The sequence below is a fragment of the Sebastes fasciatus genome, chromosome 19 (assembly GCF_043250625.1).
Source record: "Sebastes fasciatus isolate fSebFas1 chromosome 19, fSebFas1.pri, whole genome shotgun sequence".
In the NCBI taxonomy this organism is placed as follows: Eukaryota; Metazoa; Chordata; class Actinopteri; order Perciformes; family Sebastidae; genus Sebastes; species Sebastes fasciatus.
In genome coordinates, this window is record NC_133813.1 from 1,419,877 (window position 1) to 1,436,403 (window position 16,527).

Here is a 16,527-nt window from a genome sequence, read left to right on the forward strand (position 1 = left end):
AAGTATCTTTTTTCACGTAGCGTCCGTACTTAAGTTACAACACGTCCGTAGTTATTTTAAAGCAAACCGTGATCTTTTCCTAAACCTAAGTCGTTTTTGTCACGTAACTTCCGTACTTAAGTTACGCCACTTCTGCAGTTATTTTAACCCAAACTGCGATCTTTTCCTAAACCTAACTAAGCAGTTTTATTTTGAAAAGACTGAAGCGTAAATTGACCCGTGCATCACGTGTTGCTGGACATTTGTCGGAAAAAGCACAAAAAAATATGTTGTGTAAAGTCGTGCTGAGCGTCACAAGAAAAAAAAAAGGGAGATTCGTGTCAATGCACACGAATCAAAAAGATAAAATTCCCAGACTAGACTGTGTTGTCTGATTTGTACTTGAGTAAATGTACTTAGTTACATTCCTCCACCGACTCCCTGCAGTGGATAAGAGATTAAGAGAAGCAGAGAGAGACGCTGCTGATTCTCCTGCTCTAGTTTTCTCCGGCGATCACCTTAATGAGATATTCCCAGAGAGAGGCGTAACATCCAACAGACTCGGGAATAAAAAGCTCCGTCCGTCATCGTGACCTCGTCCCGGGGTCGCGGCTTTACAACGAGGGAAGCGACCGAGAAGACGAGACGACGCTCACATTTCCTCTGATCTCGTGTTCCTTGAGTGGCCATTTTATCTCCGATAAAGGACACTTAGTGGTTTTTGTTCTCTTCCAGTCAGACCCCTCAGGGCAGCCCTCCTCTACTCCCCATGCACACACACACACACACACACACACACACACACACACACACACACACACACACACACACACACACACACACACACATCATTCGTACTTCAAATTACTGACCCTGTATCCTCTCCACTTCCGTTTCAACATGTAATCAAATCACTCTTCTTCAGAGTCTTTGAATATTCAATTACGCCGTATTCTTAAATAACATTAAAGATAATTGATTCGGCCACTTGACCGTGGCTTTTCTGAAACATCCCTCTTTGTGGGCGCTGCTCTGACTCAGCTGACAGCGTTCAGACACACATCAAGGAGACAATTTCCTCCTAAAAGTGTTGATGCCGAAGAAGGTCGATGAAATACAGAAAGATGTTTATGTTCAGATGAACCTGTCCTCCTCTAGAAGAACGTCCCCTTGGTGTCCCTGCACAGTATCCTCTTGAAGGCCTTCCTGAAGTCGTTGTTGAAGATGGTGTAAATGACCGGGTTGAGGCAGGAGTTGCAGTAGCCGATCCAAAAGAAGAACTTAAACAAGGGGTTGGGGATGCTGCAGGTCTCGGGGCACACCGCCTGAAGAGAGTAAGAGAAGAAGAAGGGGAACCAGCAGATCACGAACCCTCCCATCACCACCGCCAACACGAAGGTGAACCTCTTCTCCCGGTTCACCATGGCTTTGCGGCGGGACGCGGGCGTCCCCTGAATCTTCGGCGTTTCCTCGGGTACCAGTTTGGTGCCGGACGGTGTGGCCATGGTGGTTTTGTACCTGGAGGCCAGGTTCAGCATCTGGACTCTGAACCCTTTCCTGTTTGTTGCCTCGTTCGTCTCTTCTTTGACGCCTTCCTCGCCCATTTCCGAGCCGGAGCTGGACGAGTTGTCGCCGGACTCTCTGTGGGGGACAGCTGAGAGGATTTGGCTGCCACGTTGGGGGATTGAGGTGGATTTTTGGACCTGGCTCGCGGCGTTCTCAGGCGGGTTTTGAAGCGATGACGGGGTGGAATCAGAGCCAGACATTTTGGGCAGGACTTCCTCCCGTTGGCTGCCCGCCGTACCTCCTTGATCCCCGTTCTGCTCGGATAACTTTACCGGAGGCTCATTGGTTCCCGCGCTGGCGTTTCCTCCTGCTGCCTCTTTCTGCTTCCGTCCCGGCGGGCAGCGCGTGTGCTCCTTGGCGATCTGATAAATCCTCACGTACACCAGAATCATGATCACACAGGGGGCGAAGAAAGAGCCGATGGTGGAGTAGAGGATGTACCAGCGCTCGTTGTTCAGCTCGCACACCTCTTCACCTCCTTCGCTCTTGTCCAGCGTGAGAAGAGGAGGGAAAGAAATAACCGCAGAGATCAGCCACACGATGATAATGGCCGCCTTGATGCGTGACGGGGTACGTTTGGCGCCGTAGGACACGGGGCGAGATATCGACAGGTAGCGGTCCAGCGCTATCGCACACAGGTGCACAATGGAGGAGGTGCAGAAGAGGACGTCCAGTGCCAGGTAGATCTCGCACCACATGGAGCTGAACGCCCAGTAGCCCTGCAGCTCGTTGGCCAGCGAGAACGGGATGATGAGCGTGGCCACGAGGATGTCCGCCGCCGCCAGCGACACCAGGAAGAGGTTCTGAGGCCCCTTGAGGGATCGGGACGTCAGGACGGCGATGATGACGAGGATGTTCCCGACGATGGTGAGGACCATCATGAAAGTGATGGCGATGGCGAAGGCCGCGGTGGCTTGCGGGCCGTAAGGCGAGGTCCTGGCGGTGCTCCGGTTGCAGGGTCGGGCGCCGGAGACGAGGCTGATGTTCCGGTTGGGGAGTCCGCCGAGCTCCGACAGGCAGGGGGCGTCTGGGACGGCTGCCATGGTGACGACCGGGGAAACCTACAGAGCGACGGACGGCTGAAGGTTTCTGTGGAGAACCATCGAGGGACTGGTTCTTCTCCAGTTAGAGGAGCGACAGGGGGATCAACGGGAAGCCATGTGATCTACGAGAGAGACACGGGTTATGGTCAACATAGAAATATTACATATATGTTTTAGTTTCTATATTTATATTATTTTCACACATAAACATTCAGGACAAACTATTAAAGCACTTGAGTATTTTCATTTGATGGTTCTTTATCCTTCTACTCTACATTCCTCTGACAGCTTTAGTTACTTTGCAGATTTAGATTTTAAATCAAAATAACTCAGTTTATAAGATACTCAACGTTGGTAAAGATAAACCAGTGAACCGTTTTGTCTGTGACCTCTGACGGCAGTTTGTGAAATAGTCACAAAATTTAATCGTTATGATTCGTGTACATGGATACGATTTCCCTTTTTTTTCGTGACGCTCAGCGCGACATGGCCATTTCAAAGGGGTCACTTGACCTCTGACCTCCAGATATGTGAATGTGTGAAGGTTTTTCTCCAAAAAAGTCTGGTAAAATGTCTGAAAAACGTCCCAAAAATGTCCAAAAAAATTCTGAAAAAAGTCCAAAATATGTCCTAAAGATTTCTGAAAAACGTCCCAAAAAATGTCCAAAAAATATCTAAAAAACTCCCAAATATGTCTGAAAAAATGTCAGAAAATAGTCCTAAAAATGTCCAAAAAAAGTCTTAGAAAAAGTCCCAAAAATGTCCAACAAATGTCTGAAAAACCTCTGAAAAAAAGTCCCCAAAATGTCCTAAAAATGTCCTAAACTGTCTGAAAAAAACGTCCCAGAAACGTCCTAAAAATTTCTAAAAAAAGTCCCAAAAATGTCCTAAAAAATTCTGAAAAAAGTCTCAAAATGTCCTAAAAATGTCCTAAAGATTTCTGAAAAAAGTCTCAGAAAAAGTCCCCAAAATGTCAAAAAGATGTCTGAAAAAAAAGTCCCAAAAATGAAACTATAAAACCTGATGAAACCATCGGTACCAACCAGGTCAGACTAGCAGGTCATGAAGGAGGATAAATAACGCTCCAAACTTACACTAAATGTTGGAGAGGACAAACTGTCATGTCCATGTTCAAAGAGGTCCCTTGACCTCTGACCTCCAGATCAGTGAATGTAAATGGGTTCTATGGGTACCCACGAGTCTCCCCTTTACAGACATGCCCACTTTATGATCATCACATGCAATTTGGGGCAAGTCATAGTCAAGTCAGCACACTGACACACTGACAGCTGTTGTTGCCTGTTGGGCTGCAGTTTGCCATGTTATGATTGGAGCATATTGTTTTATGCTAAATGCAGTACCTGTGAGGGTTTCTGATCAATATCTGTCATTGATTTGTGTTGATAATTGATTTATAATAATAAATATATACATACATTTACATAAAGCAGCATATTTGTCCACTCCCATGTTGATAAGAGGATTAAATTAAATTAGAAATCTCCCTTTAAGGTTCATTTAGAACAGATAACAACATGTTCCTGATCCTGAAGGTCCAACATGAGCTTCATCCTGAATCAAATCATATATTTTCTATTTCTGCAGCTCCTTCCTCTTCATCATCTTTATCTGTGCTCTTATTTACTGATGTCGTTTTGCTTTCAGCTGCAGTTAAAGGGTTAATTCTCTGTGTTTAGTTGATTAAAATGAACAGAGATCCAGATGTTTATACTATAGACTCTATTATTATATAATCTATAGAATAAACAGCACTTACTGGGACATCAAGGTCTTCATCTCAGCTGCGTCTTCTCACGTGAAGAACTTTCAAAGTTTAATTTTTCTTGCGCTGATTTTTGCAGAATCTGGATGAAAGTGTCCGGTGAGTCTCCGCCGGTCCGTCCGGTAAACCGAGCAGCGGGCTCATGTGATCATATATAATCCGGTTCTATGAGAGGATGATGCTGGTTCTCCTCTCCTCGTCCGGGTCGCTGGTGTTGGTCCGTCTGCAGAGAGAGATGAGGAGACACTGGCGAGATGTTACCGGATCAACGACGACGCGCCTTTTGACGCGCAGCTTCTTCTGCTGCTGGTCTCCAAACTGTCCGGCTGCGCTTCAGCTTCACAAACCTTCTGGATTGAACTTTTACTGACGCAAAGAAACGTTTCGTCTTTTTATTTTCAGGACGTTTCTTCCACATTTAGTCGCTTTTCATTGGCTTCTGATTCTGTCAAAAAAAGTAACCAAAATGTCAAAAAAAATTCAAAAGAATCTGAAAAAAGTCCCGAAATGTCCAAAAAATGTCTGAAAGAATGTCTGACAACAAGTCTGAAAATAATAATAAAAAAAGTCCTAAAAAAAAAAAATTGTCTGAAAAAAGTCCCAAAATGTCTGAAAAAACTCAAAGTCCAATCACTGCAGAACTCAAGTTTCTGATGCGTATTCCAATTGTCATGAGTTTTCGTGCCTCAAAAATGCGGTCTCGCCAGCGGAAAAATAATCTTAGCAAAAACAATATGTTTTCTTGCACTTGGTGCCGGGGACCCAAAGTGCAAGAAAACCCAAATATCATCACTTAACATTAATCATCTCAGGACCCCTCACATTTATCTGGTGACCCTTTGGAGGGGCCCGACCCCTAGGTTGAGACCCACGTGGATTAAACTATCTAACTGTATATAAAGTAGTTAAAAGCAGCTCCATTATTAAAAATGTAATAACAAAAATTAGGGTCAATCGATTAAAACATTTTGTATTTGTTCTAAATGAACCTTAAAGGGAGATTAGTCCAGTATTTAATCCTCTTATCAACATGGGAGTGGACAAATATGCTGCTTTATGTAAATGTATGTATATATTTATTATTGTAAATCAATGAACAACACTAAACAATGACAGATATTGATCCAGAAACCCTCACAGGTACTGCATTTAGCATAAAACAATCTGCTCCAATCATAACATGGCAAACTGCAGCCCAACAGGCAACAACAGCTGTCAGTGTGTCAGTGTGCTGACTTGACTATGACTTGCCCCCAACTGCATGTGATGATCATAAAGTGGGCATGTCTGTAAAGGGGAGACTCGTGGGTACCCATAGAACCCATTTACATTCACTGATCTGGAGCTCAGAGGTCAAGGGACCCCTTTGAAAATGGACATGACAGTTTGTCCTCTCCAAGGTTTCCTGTAAGTTCGTAGCGTAACTCGGAGCGTCCGGATCTTTAACTCCGGCTCAGTTTATTGTCATGCAGGTCGGCTGCTCTGACATTTACCGCTGACATTTAATATGAAACAGTGAAGTTTAGTGAACTGAAGCGTCCGTTAACGTTGATTCAAGTTGACAGAATGAGGACGGAAACTCACACAAACTGGAGCTTTAACCTTTCACTTCTTTAGCATTTCATTCTACGGCTCAACTTCCTATTGTTTAAATGACGGAAGGACGGGTCAGTTTATGTGTCTTTGTAGACGTGACTTTCTTTATTGTTGCTTTGTAGTCCGTTTGTGTCTCTTTGTAGACATTTGAGTCTTTGTAGTCGTTTTAAGTCTAATATATATATTATATATATATCAGCTCATAAATTTAATTATTTTTTAACTTTTTCATAAATAATTTTCATGATTAAACAAAGTGTCCATATGCAACGGGAAACTCGTGCAGAAATAAATACATAATTTAAAATTATTTATATATAAATAATTTTATATATATATTATATATATATATATAAATAATTTTAAATGTATGTATTTATTTCTGCACGAGTTTCCCGTTGCATATGGACACTTTGTTTATTCCCACAAACATTTATTTCTATCATCATGTCTTCATGCATACATTTAATGACATATTTATTTCTGGAGTCATTTATTTATTTTTTATTTTGGCAGGTTTTGTCCTCCGTAGAGTCATGTGAAACCAGTGAAGACCAGTCTGGGATGTATATTTATATATTTAGGTTTTATTGATACAGCGGTGGGTCTGGGCCTGATCTCTGATGGTGTCATTGTGTCCTCTAGTGGTGGCGTTCAGCAGCTGCAGGGACGGAGCAGCAGAGCTCTGATCTTCCTCCGGTGTCTTCGTCCTGACGGTGGACGCCACATCGTTTACATCATCCGCCTCCTTCACATCACTGCTCCCCTTCTCCGTGGCGTTTCTCCCTGCGTCTGGTAAAAAGAGGAGAGATGAGAAGGCCTCATGTATTAATACTCTCAGTTAAAATACACACAGAGTACCACAAAGTACCACAAAGTACTACAGAGTACCACAGAGTACTACAGAGCACTACAGAGTACCACAGAGCACTACAGAGTACCACAGAGTACCACAGAGCACCACAGAGTACCACAGAGCACTACAGAGTACCACAGAGTACCACAGAGCACCACAGAGTACCACAGAGTACCACAGAGCACTACAGAGTACCACAGAGCACCACAGAGTACCACAGAGCACCACAGAGTACCACAGAGCACCACAGAGCACTACAGAGCACCACAGAGTACCACAGAGCACCACAGAGCACTACAGAGTACCACAGAGCACCACAGAGTACTACAGAGCACCACAGAGTACCACAGAGCACCACAGAGTACTACAGAGCACTACAGAGTACCACAGAGTACCACAGAGCACCACAGAGTACTACAGAGTACCACAGAGCACCACAGAGCACCACAGAGCACCACAGAGTACCACAGCCGTAGAGAAGGCGAACTCTCTCGATGTCCGTCTCCGTCATTTTGACCCTCTGTCCCATGTCCTCCATGTCACTGTTGGCTACGATGGTGGGCAGACCGTTAACTGAAAAAAACCCACTGACACACACACACACACACACACACGTTACAGTCATTTAAACATCTATATACTGTATATATATATATATATATATAGATAACTGTGTTTGTGTCTAGTTACCTTCCGTAGTGCATGATAGACGTGACGTCATAACGAAGATCGAACGTTTTGCCTTCTTGTTTTTTAAAGTTTCTCTCCATCCCTGAAACACATTTTCTCTCATCATCACAAAAAAACAAAACATGAATTAACTCCAGATTATGTTTTAATTCTTTCGTCTGCTGACGGAGGAAAGTTTCTCTGAGCATCAAGTCAGATCTCAGTAACACCTGGACGTACCTGCAGGATTTGTGACACCACAACTCGTTTGAAGCCAAATCAGCAGTTAAACTAGATGCCTTTATTGGTTTACATTTTGGTAAATAAGCTCCATTTAAAGTATGCTGAATTATCTCTTAGTAGTTCCTGTTTGCAGTGTACTCATGGATGTACAGACAACTATCACTGGATTACTGTGATACTGAAGAAAGCTTAAAATGGGACTATTCTCAGGCAAGTTTTTACATTTATTTTTATTTATAAATTCATTTATTATTTATTTATTTTATGTTTATTTTTAAATGTATTTTTTTATTAATTTATTTCTGCACGATTACCCCTTTGAATTTTTTTTTTTTTTTTATTTCCCCAAACTTAGGTATTTCTGTATTCTTTTCTTTACATATATACTATATTTTTATATATACTAAATGCTTGCTAGCATATAGTCATGCACCGTGACCCCATGATGACACATGTTGAGTGACAGAAATGCATAAAGAAATGTAAAAAGAAATATGTAAAGAAATTAACATAAATAAATAAGTTTGGGGAATAAAAAATGTAAATAATAGAATACAGAAAAATCATGCATGAATAAAAATTAAAATAAATACAAAAATGTAATAATAAATGCAAAAATAAATAAATGCAAAATAAATTTAAAAATGAATCCAAATAAATAAAAGGGAAGATTTTTACAGAAGAGTAAATAAATAAGGGAATTAATACAAAGAAAAAATAAATAAAGAAGCAAATTAAAACAGAAATATCAATTTCTGTTACATTATATCAATTAATTAATGGTTACATTTATTTGTAATATAATTTTTGCTACATTTATTTATTTATTATATTTATATATATTACAAAGCAGAGTATTTTTAGACGTCTAGAGATGATCTTTAACTAAATGAAGAACAGGAACGTTACCGTCCATGATGTTGTGGGGAAGAACCGTGATGTACTGTTCTCGGTCGGCCCTCGTGTGTTCGTGGTGGAAGCCCAGAGCGTGAAGGATCTCGTGGAGGACGTTTCCCACGGCGCACAGGTGGCCGACGAACACGGGCTGCTCCCCGCCGTTGAAGCCCACGTATGACGCACAACTAGAACAGTTGATGCAGACAAAGACAAGGTTTTCATGTTACCTGAACATGTTTCAGACATTTAGAGCTGAACTCATTCGTTGCTCATGACTACTAAAGGATTATTAAATTAATAGAGACAACTAAACCTCTTCATTATGTAATATTAAAAGTGTTCCTACCCTCTGCTCTTCACAAACAGCAGGTAGTTGGTCTCAGAGGTTCTCTTGTGGAAGGACACACAGGTGTGTTCAGACAACATCGCCATCGCTGAGAGGATGTCGTCTGTCCGACTGGCTGCAAAGTACATGAAGTATATAAAGTATATAAAGTACATAAAGTACATAAAGTATATAAAGTACATAAAGTACATAACATCTTCCTGTGAGTATAGAAGCGTGGACCAGAGGTCTGACGTCAGACTGCTTACCTAACGCTGGGCTGATGACGTACGGGATCTCTTGTGTTGGCCACATGCTCTCCACTGCGTTCCGGTCACTCTGTCGGGTCACATCGTCAATAATAAAGTGATCACACACTGATCAATAACGGCTGTAACAGAGTTTGATCACCTCTCTCCTACAGAGCAGCAAGACGCACACACTTTAGAGTTGTTAAGCCTCTTTTTGATGGCGATCACTGATGGTCATTTTGAGTCTTTGTAGTCGCTTTGTGTCTTTTTGTTGTTGCTTTATGTCTCTTTGTAGTCGCTTTGTGTCGCTTTGTCACTCTTTGTAGTCGCTTTGTGTCTTTGTAGTCGCTTTGTGTCTTTTTGTTGTTGCTTTATGTCTCTTTGTAGTCGCTTTGTGTCGCTTTGTCACTCTTTGTAGTCGCTTTGTGTCTTTGTAGTCGCTTTGTGTCTCTTTGTAGTCGCTTTGTGTCTCTTTGTAGTCGCTTTGTGTCTCTTTGTTGTTGCTTTATGTCTCTTTGTAGTCGCTTTGTGTCGCTTTGTCACTCTTTGTAGTCGCTTTGTGTCTCTTTGTAGTCGCTTTGTGTCTCTTTGTAGTCGCTTTGTGTCGCTTTGTCACTCTTTGTAGTCGCTTTGTGTCTTTGTAGTCGCTTTGTGTCTTTTTGTTGTTGCTTTATGTCTCTTTGTAGTCGCTTTGTGTCGCTTTGTCACTCTTTGTAGTCGCTTTGTGTCTCTTTGTAGTCGCTTTGTGTCTCTTTGTAGTCGCTTTGTGTCTCTTTGTAGTCGCTTTGTGTCTCTTTGTAGTCGCTTTGTGTCTCTTTGTAGTCGCTTTGTGTCTCTTTGTAGTCGCTCTGTGTCTATTTGTAGTTATTTTTTGTCTTTTTGTTAGTGCTTTATGTCTTCTTGTATTTGGTTTGTGTCTCTTTGTATTTGTTTTGTGTCTCTTTGTAGTCGTTTTGAGTGTCTTCCTGGTTGGTCTGCGTCTCTTTGAGTGACATTTTGTAGTTGAAGGCCGGGGGGCCTCTGACTCTTTGGACTCTTTCAGTAATAAATCCATCCAGAGTTTGAGCGCTGTGCTGGTTCATTTAGTTCTTGGCTGAACCAACAACAGCAAAGTTTTGAGCCATAAAACAAAACAATAATTCTCTATGCGACTCCTTTCACTTCACATGTAGTTATTTAATCTATAAAAACATTCAGGACATCTGTTGAATCTGTCCCTAACAAGTCCTCCAACGTAATAAATAACCTTAAAGTTAAAACTATTCAAAGTGTCACTCACAGCCAGCACCATGTCTCCCTCCAGCACGGCGTAGTTCTTGGTCATCAGCTCTGTTTCAAAATGTGATAAAAGAAAAACAATATTAATACAAATGTTCCTTTTTCTTCCAGACTGCAAATATTAAATCCATGTTGTCAGATAACATGCTGACCTTTTAAAGTCTCTGGGTTGGACTCCATATAATGCAGCGCCCTGGTGAACCAGTCCTCCTGAGACGCTGTTAAAACACACTTTCATATATTAAATCTGATGAATGTCGACATGTCGATGGATCCAGACTTTAATCAGACCACAGCCTTTACCTTCTGTACCTCCTGTACCTTCTGTCGCTCCCCGTAAAGGACCGGAGGCCACTAAATAAAAAACACACATAGAGATGAGAGAAAAATCAGCTTTTCCAAATCAAACGTTGCTGATTCCTTACCGTCTTGAGGAGGTTGAACACTCAGAAGCGCAGCCAGCAGCAGCAGCAGCATGTTGTCAGACTGATGAGTTCACCTCCTCGTTAGTCACATTAAATAAAATCAGCTGTGAGCTCCAGACAAACTGAAACCACTTCCTGCTGCTGCACATCAGAGGTCAATATTCTACTTTTTATTCATTATTTCACAGCTGAAGTTACTCTACAGGTTTATCATACAAAAACACAATATTAGTTTTTAAAATATGATGCATTATTATGGATTAAAATACGCAACAGTACATAAAATAGACATGTTAAGGTTTCTGCATTAATAATAAATAAATGAATATAATAGAACAATAAACCAGTCTGACAGAGGCTCCTCTGCGTGATGCTTTTAAGTACATTTTGCTGAATTAATAATATTAATAATGGCTGCATTCCTGGTGTTACGGGGCACTTATATTGAATTATTAATGTTATAATTTACCTTCTTTTCCTTCCATGACTCATTGCTTATCACCATATACTGATATGAATATCAAATATTTAGTTTTTATTTTTACAAGAAAAAAAAAAGGCGAAAAAACTATATTTTATAACACTTTAATCACAATAAACCTGCATTGACTGATTTCTTTTTGGCCACTCAGAGGCGGCTGTGTAAATAAATAAATTACCTGGTAAATAAATAAATATGTCATTAAATGTATGCATAAAGAAATGTATAATAAAAAAAGAGGAATACAGATATAAACAAGTTTGGGGAAATAAATAAGAGGTGAAATGCAAAGGGATAATCATGCATAAATAAATAAATAATAAATAAAAATAAATAAATAAATTCAAAATAGATCAAATATATATAAAAAATAAATACAGAAACAAATAAAAAAGGAAAATTAAACAGAAGAGAAAATAGGTAAGGGAATTAATACAAAGATAAATAAATAAATAAGCAGATAAAAATAGAAATATCAATTTACGTCACATTTTATCAATTAAGTAATGGCTACATTTATTTTTAATATTATTTTTACTACAGTTAATGACATTTATTTATTTAACTAGTTATTTATTTATTTGTTTTTGATTTTGGCAGGTTCTGTCCTCCATAGCTGTGAACACAACGCTAACATATAAGTCTCTCTTTTAGCTCTGTTTCATTTATTTTTTTATTTTTTTATTTATTCATTCATTGATTTATTGATTTATGCACGATTTTCTCTTTGCATTTCCCCCCTTATTTATTCCCCCAAACGTATTTATTTCTGTATTCTTTTCTCCATACATTTCTCAATTTATTTATTTATTTATCTATCTATCTATTTAATATTTTGGCAGGCTCTGTCCTCCATATAACAACTGTGTTTCTCTACAAAAAAGCACACAAAAGCACCATTACTTTCTTTGAAATCAGGTTTATGTACAAATGGCTCTAAAAAATCCTGATAATGGGCATATTTTTTATTTAAATATATATATATTTTTGTATATGTACCAGAATTAAACTTTAATATTTAACATGGACTGCAGAAATGATTGCATTCATATTTAAGATAATATCAGATATTCCTTTATTAGTCCCACAGTGGGGGAATTTGCAGTGTGCAGCAGCAAAGGGGATAGTGCAAAAAAAATAACAAGATGCATCAGCTAACACAGTAAAAAAAAGAGCTAAACAAAGTGTAACAAAATATGAACCATTTAAACAGAAGGAAGTATAAAAATAGAAGCAGTATATACAGTATTGACAATAAACAGACTATTAACAAAATTGCACAAGTGGAAATGATATTGCACAGTGAGAATGAATGAATGAATTAAATAAAATATTTTGAAATTATATATTTCTATATCATAAGTTCTACATTTGAAACCGATAATATGTTTAGTGTGAACATGTCTAGTAGTTATATTATATATTATATATTAGTATACACTAGGATCCAGCAGGAGGCGCTGTGGAGCATTTCCGGCGGTCCGACTGTAAACACAACGAAGAAGAAGAAGACGCGAACACTTCCGGGATAAATAGCAACACGTGCTGAAGTGAACATCATCTGAGAAGGTACACGCTGTTTTTAGTTCATATCCATCTGCTTTATAAACGCTATCTTCTGTAGGGAGAGTTCATGTTCATCTCTGTAGTTGTAGGTTCATCTCTAGTGGAGGAAACGATGACTTTAGTTCAGATAACAGGCTGCGATTCAGATAGCTTAGCTGCATGCTAACATGCTTTCATTAGTAAACAACGTCAGAGACAGGTTGATGTTGTTGTTGTTGTTGTTGTTTAGTCGTTTAATAACTTATTTTAACGGTGTTTAAACTAATACAATACTAATAATAACAATGATATACTTATAAATCACATTATAAGTATATAATTATTGTTATAGTGGTGGAGCAACAAGAGTAAAAGTACTAAAACCACACTGACAATAAACTACTACAAGTAAAAGTACTGAAGTAAATATATGTAAGTATAAAATAGTTAAAGTTCTTAAAGTGAAAGTATTCATTGTGCAGTAAAATGTACTTAAAGCAGTAAAAGTAAGAGTTAGCTAAATGTAGTTTAAGTTCTTCAAGTATAATTTACTGTACAGTGAATACTTTTACCTAAACTTGTTGTTGTTGTTGTTTAATAACTTATTTTAACGGTGTTTAAACGACAATTAAATTCAACAACTGCAGTCAGCTTCAGTCACGTTAGTTTTGTGTTTTAAACTAATATAATAATAATAATAATAATTATAGACTTATAAATCACATAAGTATATAATAACTATTATAGTGGTGGAGCAACAAGAGTAAAAGTACTAAAACCACACTGACAATAAACTACTACAAGTAAAAGTACTGAAGTAAATATATGTAAGTATAAATGTAGTTAAAGTACTTAAAGTAAAAGTATTGATGTGTTAGTAAAATGTTCCCTGTCAGTGTTTCACTATTAAAGTAATTAAAGTCAAAAGTATTTATTGTGCAGTAATATGTACTTAAAGTAAAAGTATGTATGTATTTTCAGCTATGTAGTATAAGTACTTAAAGTATTGCTGTGTCGGTAAAATGTACTTAAAGCAGTAAAAGTAAAAGTAAGTAAGCTAAATGTAGTTTAAGTACTTCAAGTATATTTTACTGCACAATGAATACTTTTACCGTAGTAGTACTTTAAGTACATTTATCTCAGAGCTGCTGTTCTGGTCACAGCTGTAACGTCTCTCGTTGTTTCCTCCTGAAATTCATCTTTTCTCTCTTCAGCTTCAGTCAGAAGGTTCAGACATGACGAGGTGGGCGAGAGCCAACAACATCCATAAACACAAACCAGCTGAGGCCACTCCATGGACTGAGCTGAGAGGAGAAGGACGAGGACGAGGAGGAGGAGGACGAGGAGGAGGAGGACCTCCGAGGGACCGTCTTAGAGGGACTGATCCTGCCGGATCAGCTGTGAAGAAACCAAACCGACCCAAGAAGGACTACGTCAGCGATGACGTCAACGGCTTCATGGAGTTCCTCCAGCAGAGCGGACAGCGGCTGCCTGGAGGAGGAAGAGGAGGAGGAGGAAGAGGAGGACGGGAGGAGGAGCAGCAGGAGTTCAGGGAGGAGTTGGAGACGGCCCTGAAGAAAGACAGAAGAAGAGAGGACAGACGGGTGAAGAGGCAGGACAACAAGAAGAACAACATGGTGAGTGATTCATCAGAACGTCTGAGCAGAAACTGTCAGCGTGACACGACGTTGGTCCCACGATCAGGACTGAAATCATTTCATCATCTGTCTTAACCTATGAAATCACTCAGGAGACTCATCCTTCCTTCCCTCCTTCCTTGTCTCCTCGTGTCCTTCCCTCCTCCAGCTGTGTTTTAACTGCAGGAAGCCCGGTCACGGATTGGCCGACTGTCCGGAGGCCGACCGGGACGAGGAGATGGGCCGAGGCATCTGCTACCGCTGCGGCTCCACCGAGCACGAGATCACGAGATGTCGAGCTAAAGTGGACCCGGCTCTGGGTGAGGACGGCGTGGACGCTCCCACAGCTGGATGTCTGTGATGGATTAATATAATAACCTTTAATATTCCTCTCTGTGTTTCAGGTGAACACCCCTACGCTAAGTGCTTCATCTGCGGTAAGACGGGCCACCTGTCTCGAGGCTGTCCGGATAATCCTAAAGGACTTTATGCACAAGGTCCGAACTCACACGTTCATCTCATCATGTAGTTTATTTATCCTGTTTGACTCCGGTTTAAATGACGGGTTGTTTCTGCAGGAGGTTCCTGTCGGGTTTGTGGTTCGGTGGAACATTTTCAGAAGGACTGTCCAGAACATCAGGCTGCAAGTGAGTCTCCTCTGTCTCCGTCTTCAACCGGCGTCCTCAGAGCTCCTGCAGGGTTTCATTTATATAAAATACAAGATCAGCTTTATTATTACATTTATATAAAATACAATATCAGGTTTATTATTACATTTATATAAAATACAATATCAGCTTTATTATTACATTTATATAAAATACAATATCAGGTTTATTATTACATTTATATAGAATACAATATCAGGTTTATTATTACATTTATATAAAATACAATATCAGGTTTATTATTACATTTATATAAAATACAATATCAGGTTTATTATTACATTTATATAAAATACAATATCAGGTTTATTATTACATTTATATAGAATACAATATCAGGTTTATTATTACATTTATATAAAATACAATATCAGGTTTATTATGCCGCATTCACATCAAGAGGGAAGCGAACTTCAACTCCCGTGAATTGCACACAGGATTATTATATTATACATATTTATTTAATAAACTAAAATTAAAAAAAATAAAATTATACAAATTAAATACAATAAAATGTGATTATGCATCGAAATAGGTGATTATTAAAATAACAAAATATAATAAAAGTATCAAAATGAAATACCATAAAATAGGTGATTAGATAATATAAAAATAAAACACTACAATTATACAAATGAAAAACAAAAGAAGGGATTAATAAAAACAATAAAATTATACAAATGTAATACAATACAATAGGTGATTAATAAAATATAATCAAATTACACAAATTAAATACAATAAAATGTGATAATCGGTTAAAAGAATGTTTTTAAATTAGCATCCCTAATCTGAGTACTAACCTTTAGTTTGTGTCCTTCCAGCGAACTCGGTGACGGTTCCCTGGATGTCCAACAACATGAGCGCCGACCACGAAGACGTCCACATTCCCGTAAAGGCACCCAAACCCAAACAGACTAAAGTGGTCAAGTTCTGATCGGCAGCTCTTCCATCACTCTGACTCTTCATCTTCTTCTTCTTCTTCTTCATCTTCCTCAGCCTCTGGACTCTAATAACTGGTTCTCTTTGTGTATATTTAAGATCCTTTCAATAAAACCTTTCCGCTCTATATTTAAAGCGTCTCTTTGTTCTGGAGCCGGAAAAACAACTTCAATCCAAAGAAACTATTAGAAAGCAGATGTGCGGTTCTGGTTCTGCTGCAGCTGTAATGTGACGACTCGGCCACTCGGTGGCATCACTGGTTCAGTTCAGATCACAGAGAAGTTGATGTGATGATGAAGGTGATGAAGATGTGCTTCATGATGCGTTCAGGGTGCAGAGGAAA

General features: G+C 39.3%; 3 protein-coding genes across 8 annotated transcripts; 1 reads left to right on the forward strand and 2 right to left on the reverse strand.

Annotated features, from left to right (window-relative positions):
* Positions 1–338: 338 nt before the first annotated feature.
* Positions 339–4,665, reverse strand: LOC141757553 (alpha-2B adrenergic receptor). Its single transcript, XM_074618106.1, has 3 exons — positions 4,366–4,665; positions 793–2,710; positions 339–742 (listed from the first exon to the last, which is right to left on the reverse strand). The coding sequence occupies exon 2, from the start codon at positions 2,586–2,588 to the stop codon at positions 1,134–1,136; it is 1,455 nt and encodes a 484-aa protein (XP_074474207.1). The 5' UTR covers positions 2,589–2,710; positions 4,366–4,665; the 3' UTR covers positions 339–742; positions 793–1,133.
* Positions 4,666–6,534: 1,869 nt separating this feature from the next.
* On the reverse strand, positions 6,535–11,049 carry LOC141757388 (blastula protease 10). 6 transcript variants are annotated; one of them, XM_074617839.1, is made up of 10 exons: positions 10,912–11,049; positions 10,799–10,840; positions 10,639–10,704; positions 10,488–10,537; positions 9,227–9,296; positions 8,979–9,093; positions 8,645–8,817; positions 7,514–7,595; positions 7,259–7,410; positions 6,535–6,759 (listed from the first exon to the last, which is right to left on the reverse strand). In XM_074617839.1, the coding sequence occupies exons 1-10, from the start codon at positions 10,961–10,963 to the stop codon at positions 6,548–6,550; spliced, it is 1,014 nt and encodes a 337-aa protein (XP_074473940.1). In that variant the 5' UTR covers positions 10,964–11,049; the 3' UTR covers positions 6,535–6,547. The 6 variants fall into 6 exon arrangements, with proteins under 6 accessions (XP_074473940.1, XP_074473941.1, XP_074473943.1 ...); XM_074617840.1 differs by having other exon boundaries at positions 7,289–7,410; positions 10,790–10,840; positions 10,912–11,001; XM_074617842.1 differs by having other exon boundaries at positions 7,269–7,410; positions 10,790–10,840; positions 10,912–11,001.
* Positions 10,932–16,313, forward strand: zcchc9 (zinc finger, CCHC domain containing 9). Its single transcript, XM_074617844.1, has 7 exons — positions 10,932–11,065; positions 12,827–12,961; positions 14,152–14,574; positions 14,744–14,894; positions 14,979–15,071; positions 15,153–15,221; positions 16,067–16,313. Exons 3-7 carry the CDS (start codon positions 14,173–14,175, stop codon positions 16,177–16,179), a joined length of 828 nt encoding a protein of 275 aa, XP_074473945.1. The 5' UTR covers positions 10,932–11,065; positions 12,827–12,961; positions 14,152–14,172; the 3' UTR covers positions 16,180–16,313.
* The last annotated feature ends 214 nt before the right edge of the window (positions 16,314–16,527 follow it).

Excerpts from the sequence above, each read along its gene's own strand:
- LOC141757388 (XM_074617838.1), bottom strand. The coding sequence starts at position 10,963 with ATGCTGCTGCTGCTGCTGGCTGCGCTTCTGAGTGTTCAACCTCCTCAA. Across the intron at positions 10,705-10,789 it reads AGGTACAGGAGGTACAGAAG|CGTCTCAGGAGGACTGGTTC; the intron begins GTAAAGGCTGTG and ends GTGTTTTAACAG. Across the intron at positions 10,538-10,638 it reads CAACCCAGAGACTTTAAAAG|AGCTGATGACCAAGAACTAC; the intron begins GTCAGCATGTTA and ends ATTTTGAAACAG.
- LOC141757553 (XM_074618106.1), bottom strand. The coding sequence starts at position 2,588 with ATGGCAGCCGTCCCAGACGCCCCCTGCCTGTCGGAGCTCGGCGGACTC.
- zcchc9 (XM_074617844.1), top strand. The coding sequence starts at position 14,173 with ATGACGAGGTGGGCGAGAGCCAACAACATCCATAAACACAAACCAGCT. Across the intron at positions 14,575-14,743 it reads ACAACAAGAAGAACAACATG|CTGTGTTTTAACTGCAGGAA; the intron begins GTGAGTGATTCA and ends TCCCTCCTCCAG. Across the intron at positions 14,895-14,978 it reads TAAAGTGGACCCGGCTCTGG|GTGAACACCCCTACGCTAAG; the intron begins GTGAGGACGGCG and ends TCTGTGTTTCAG.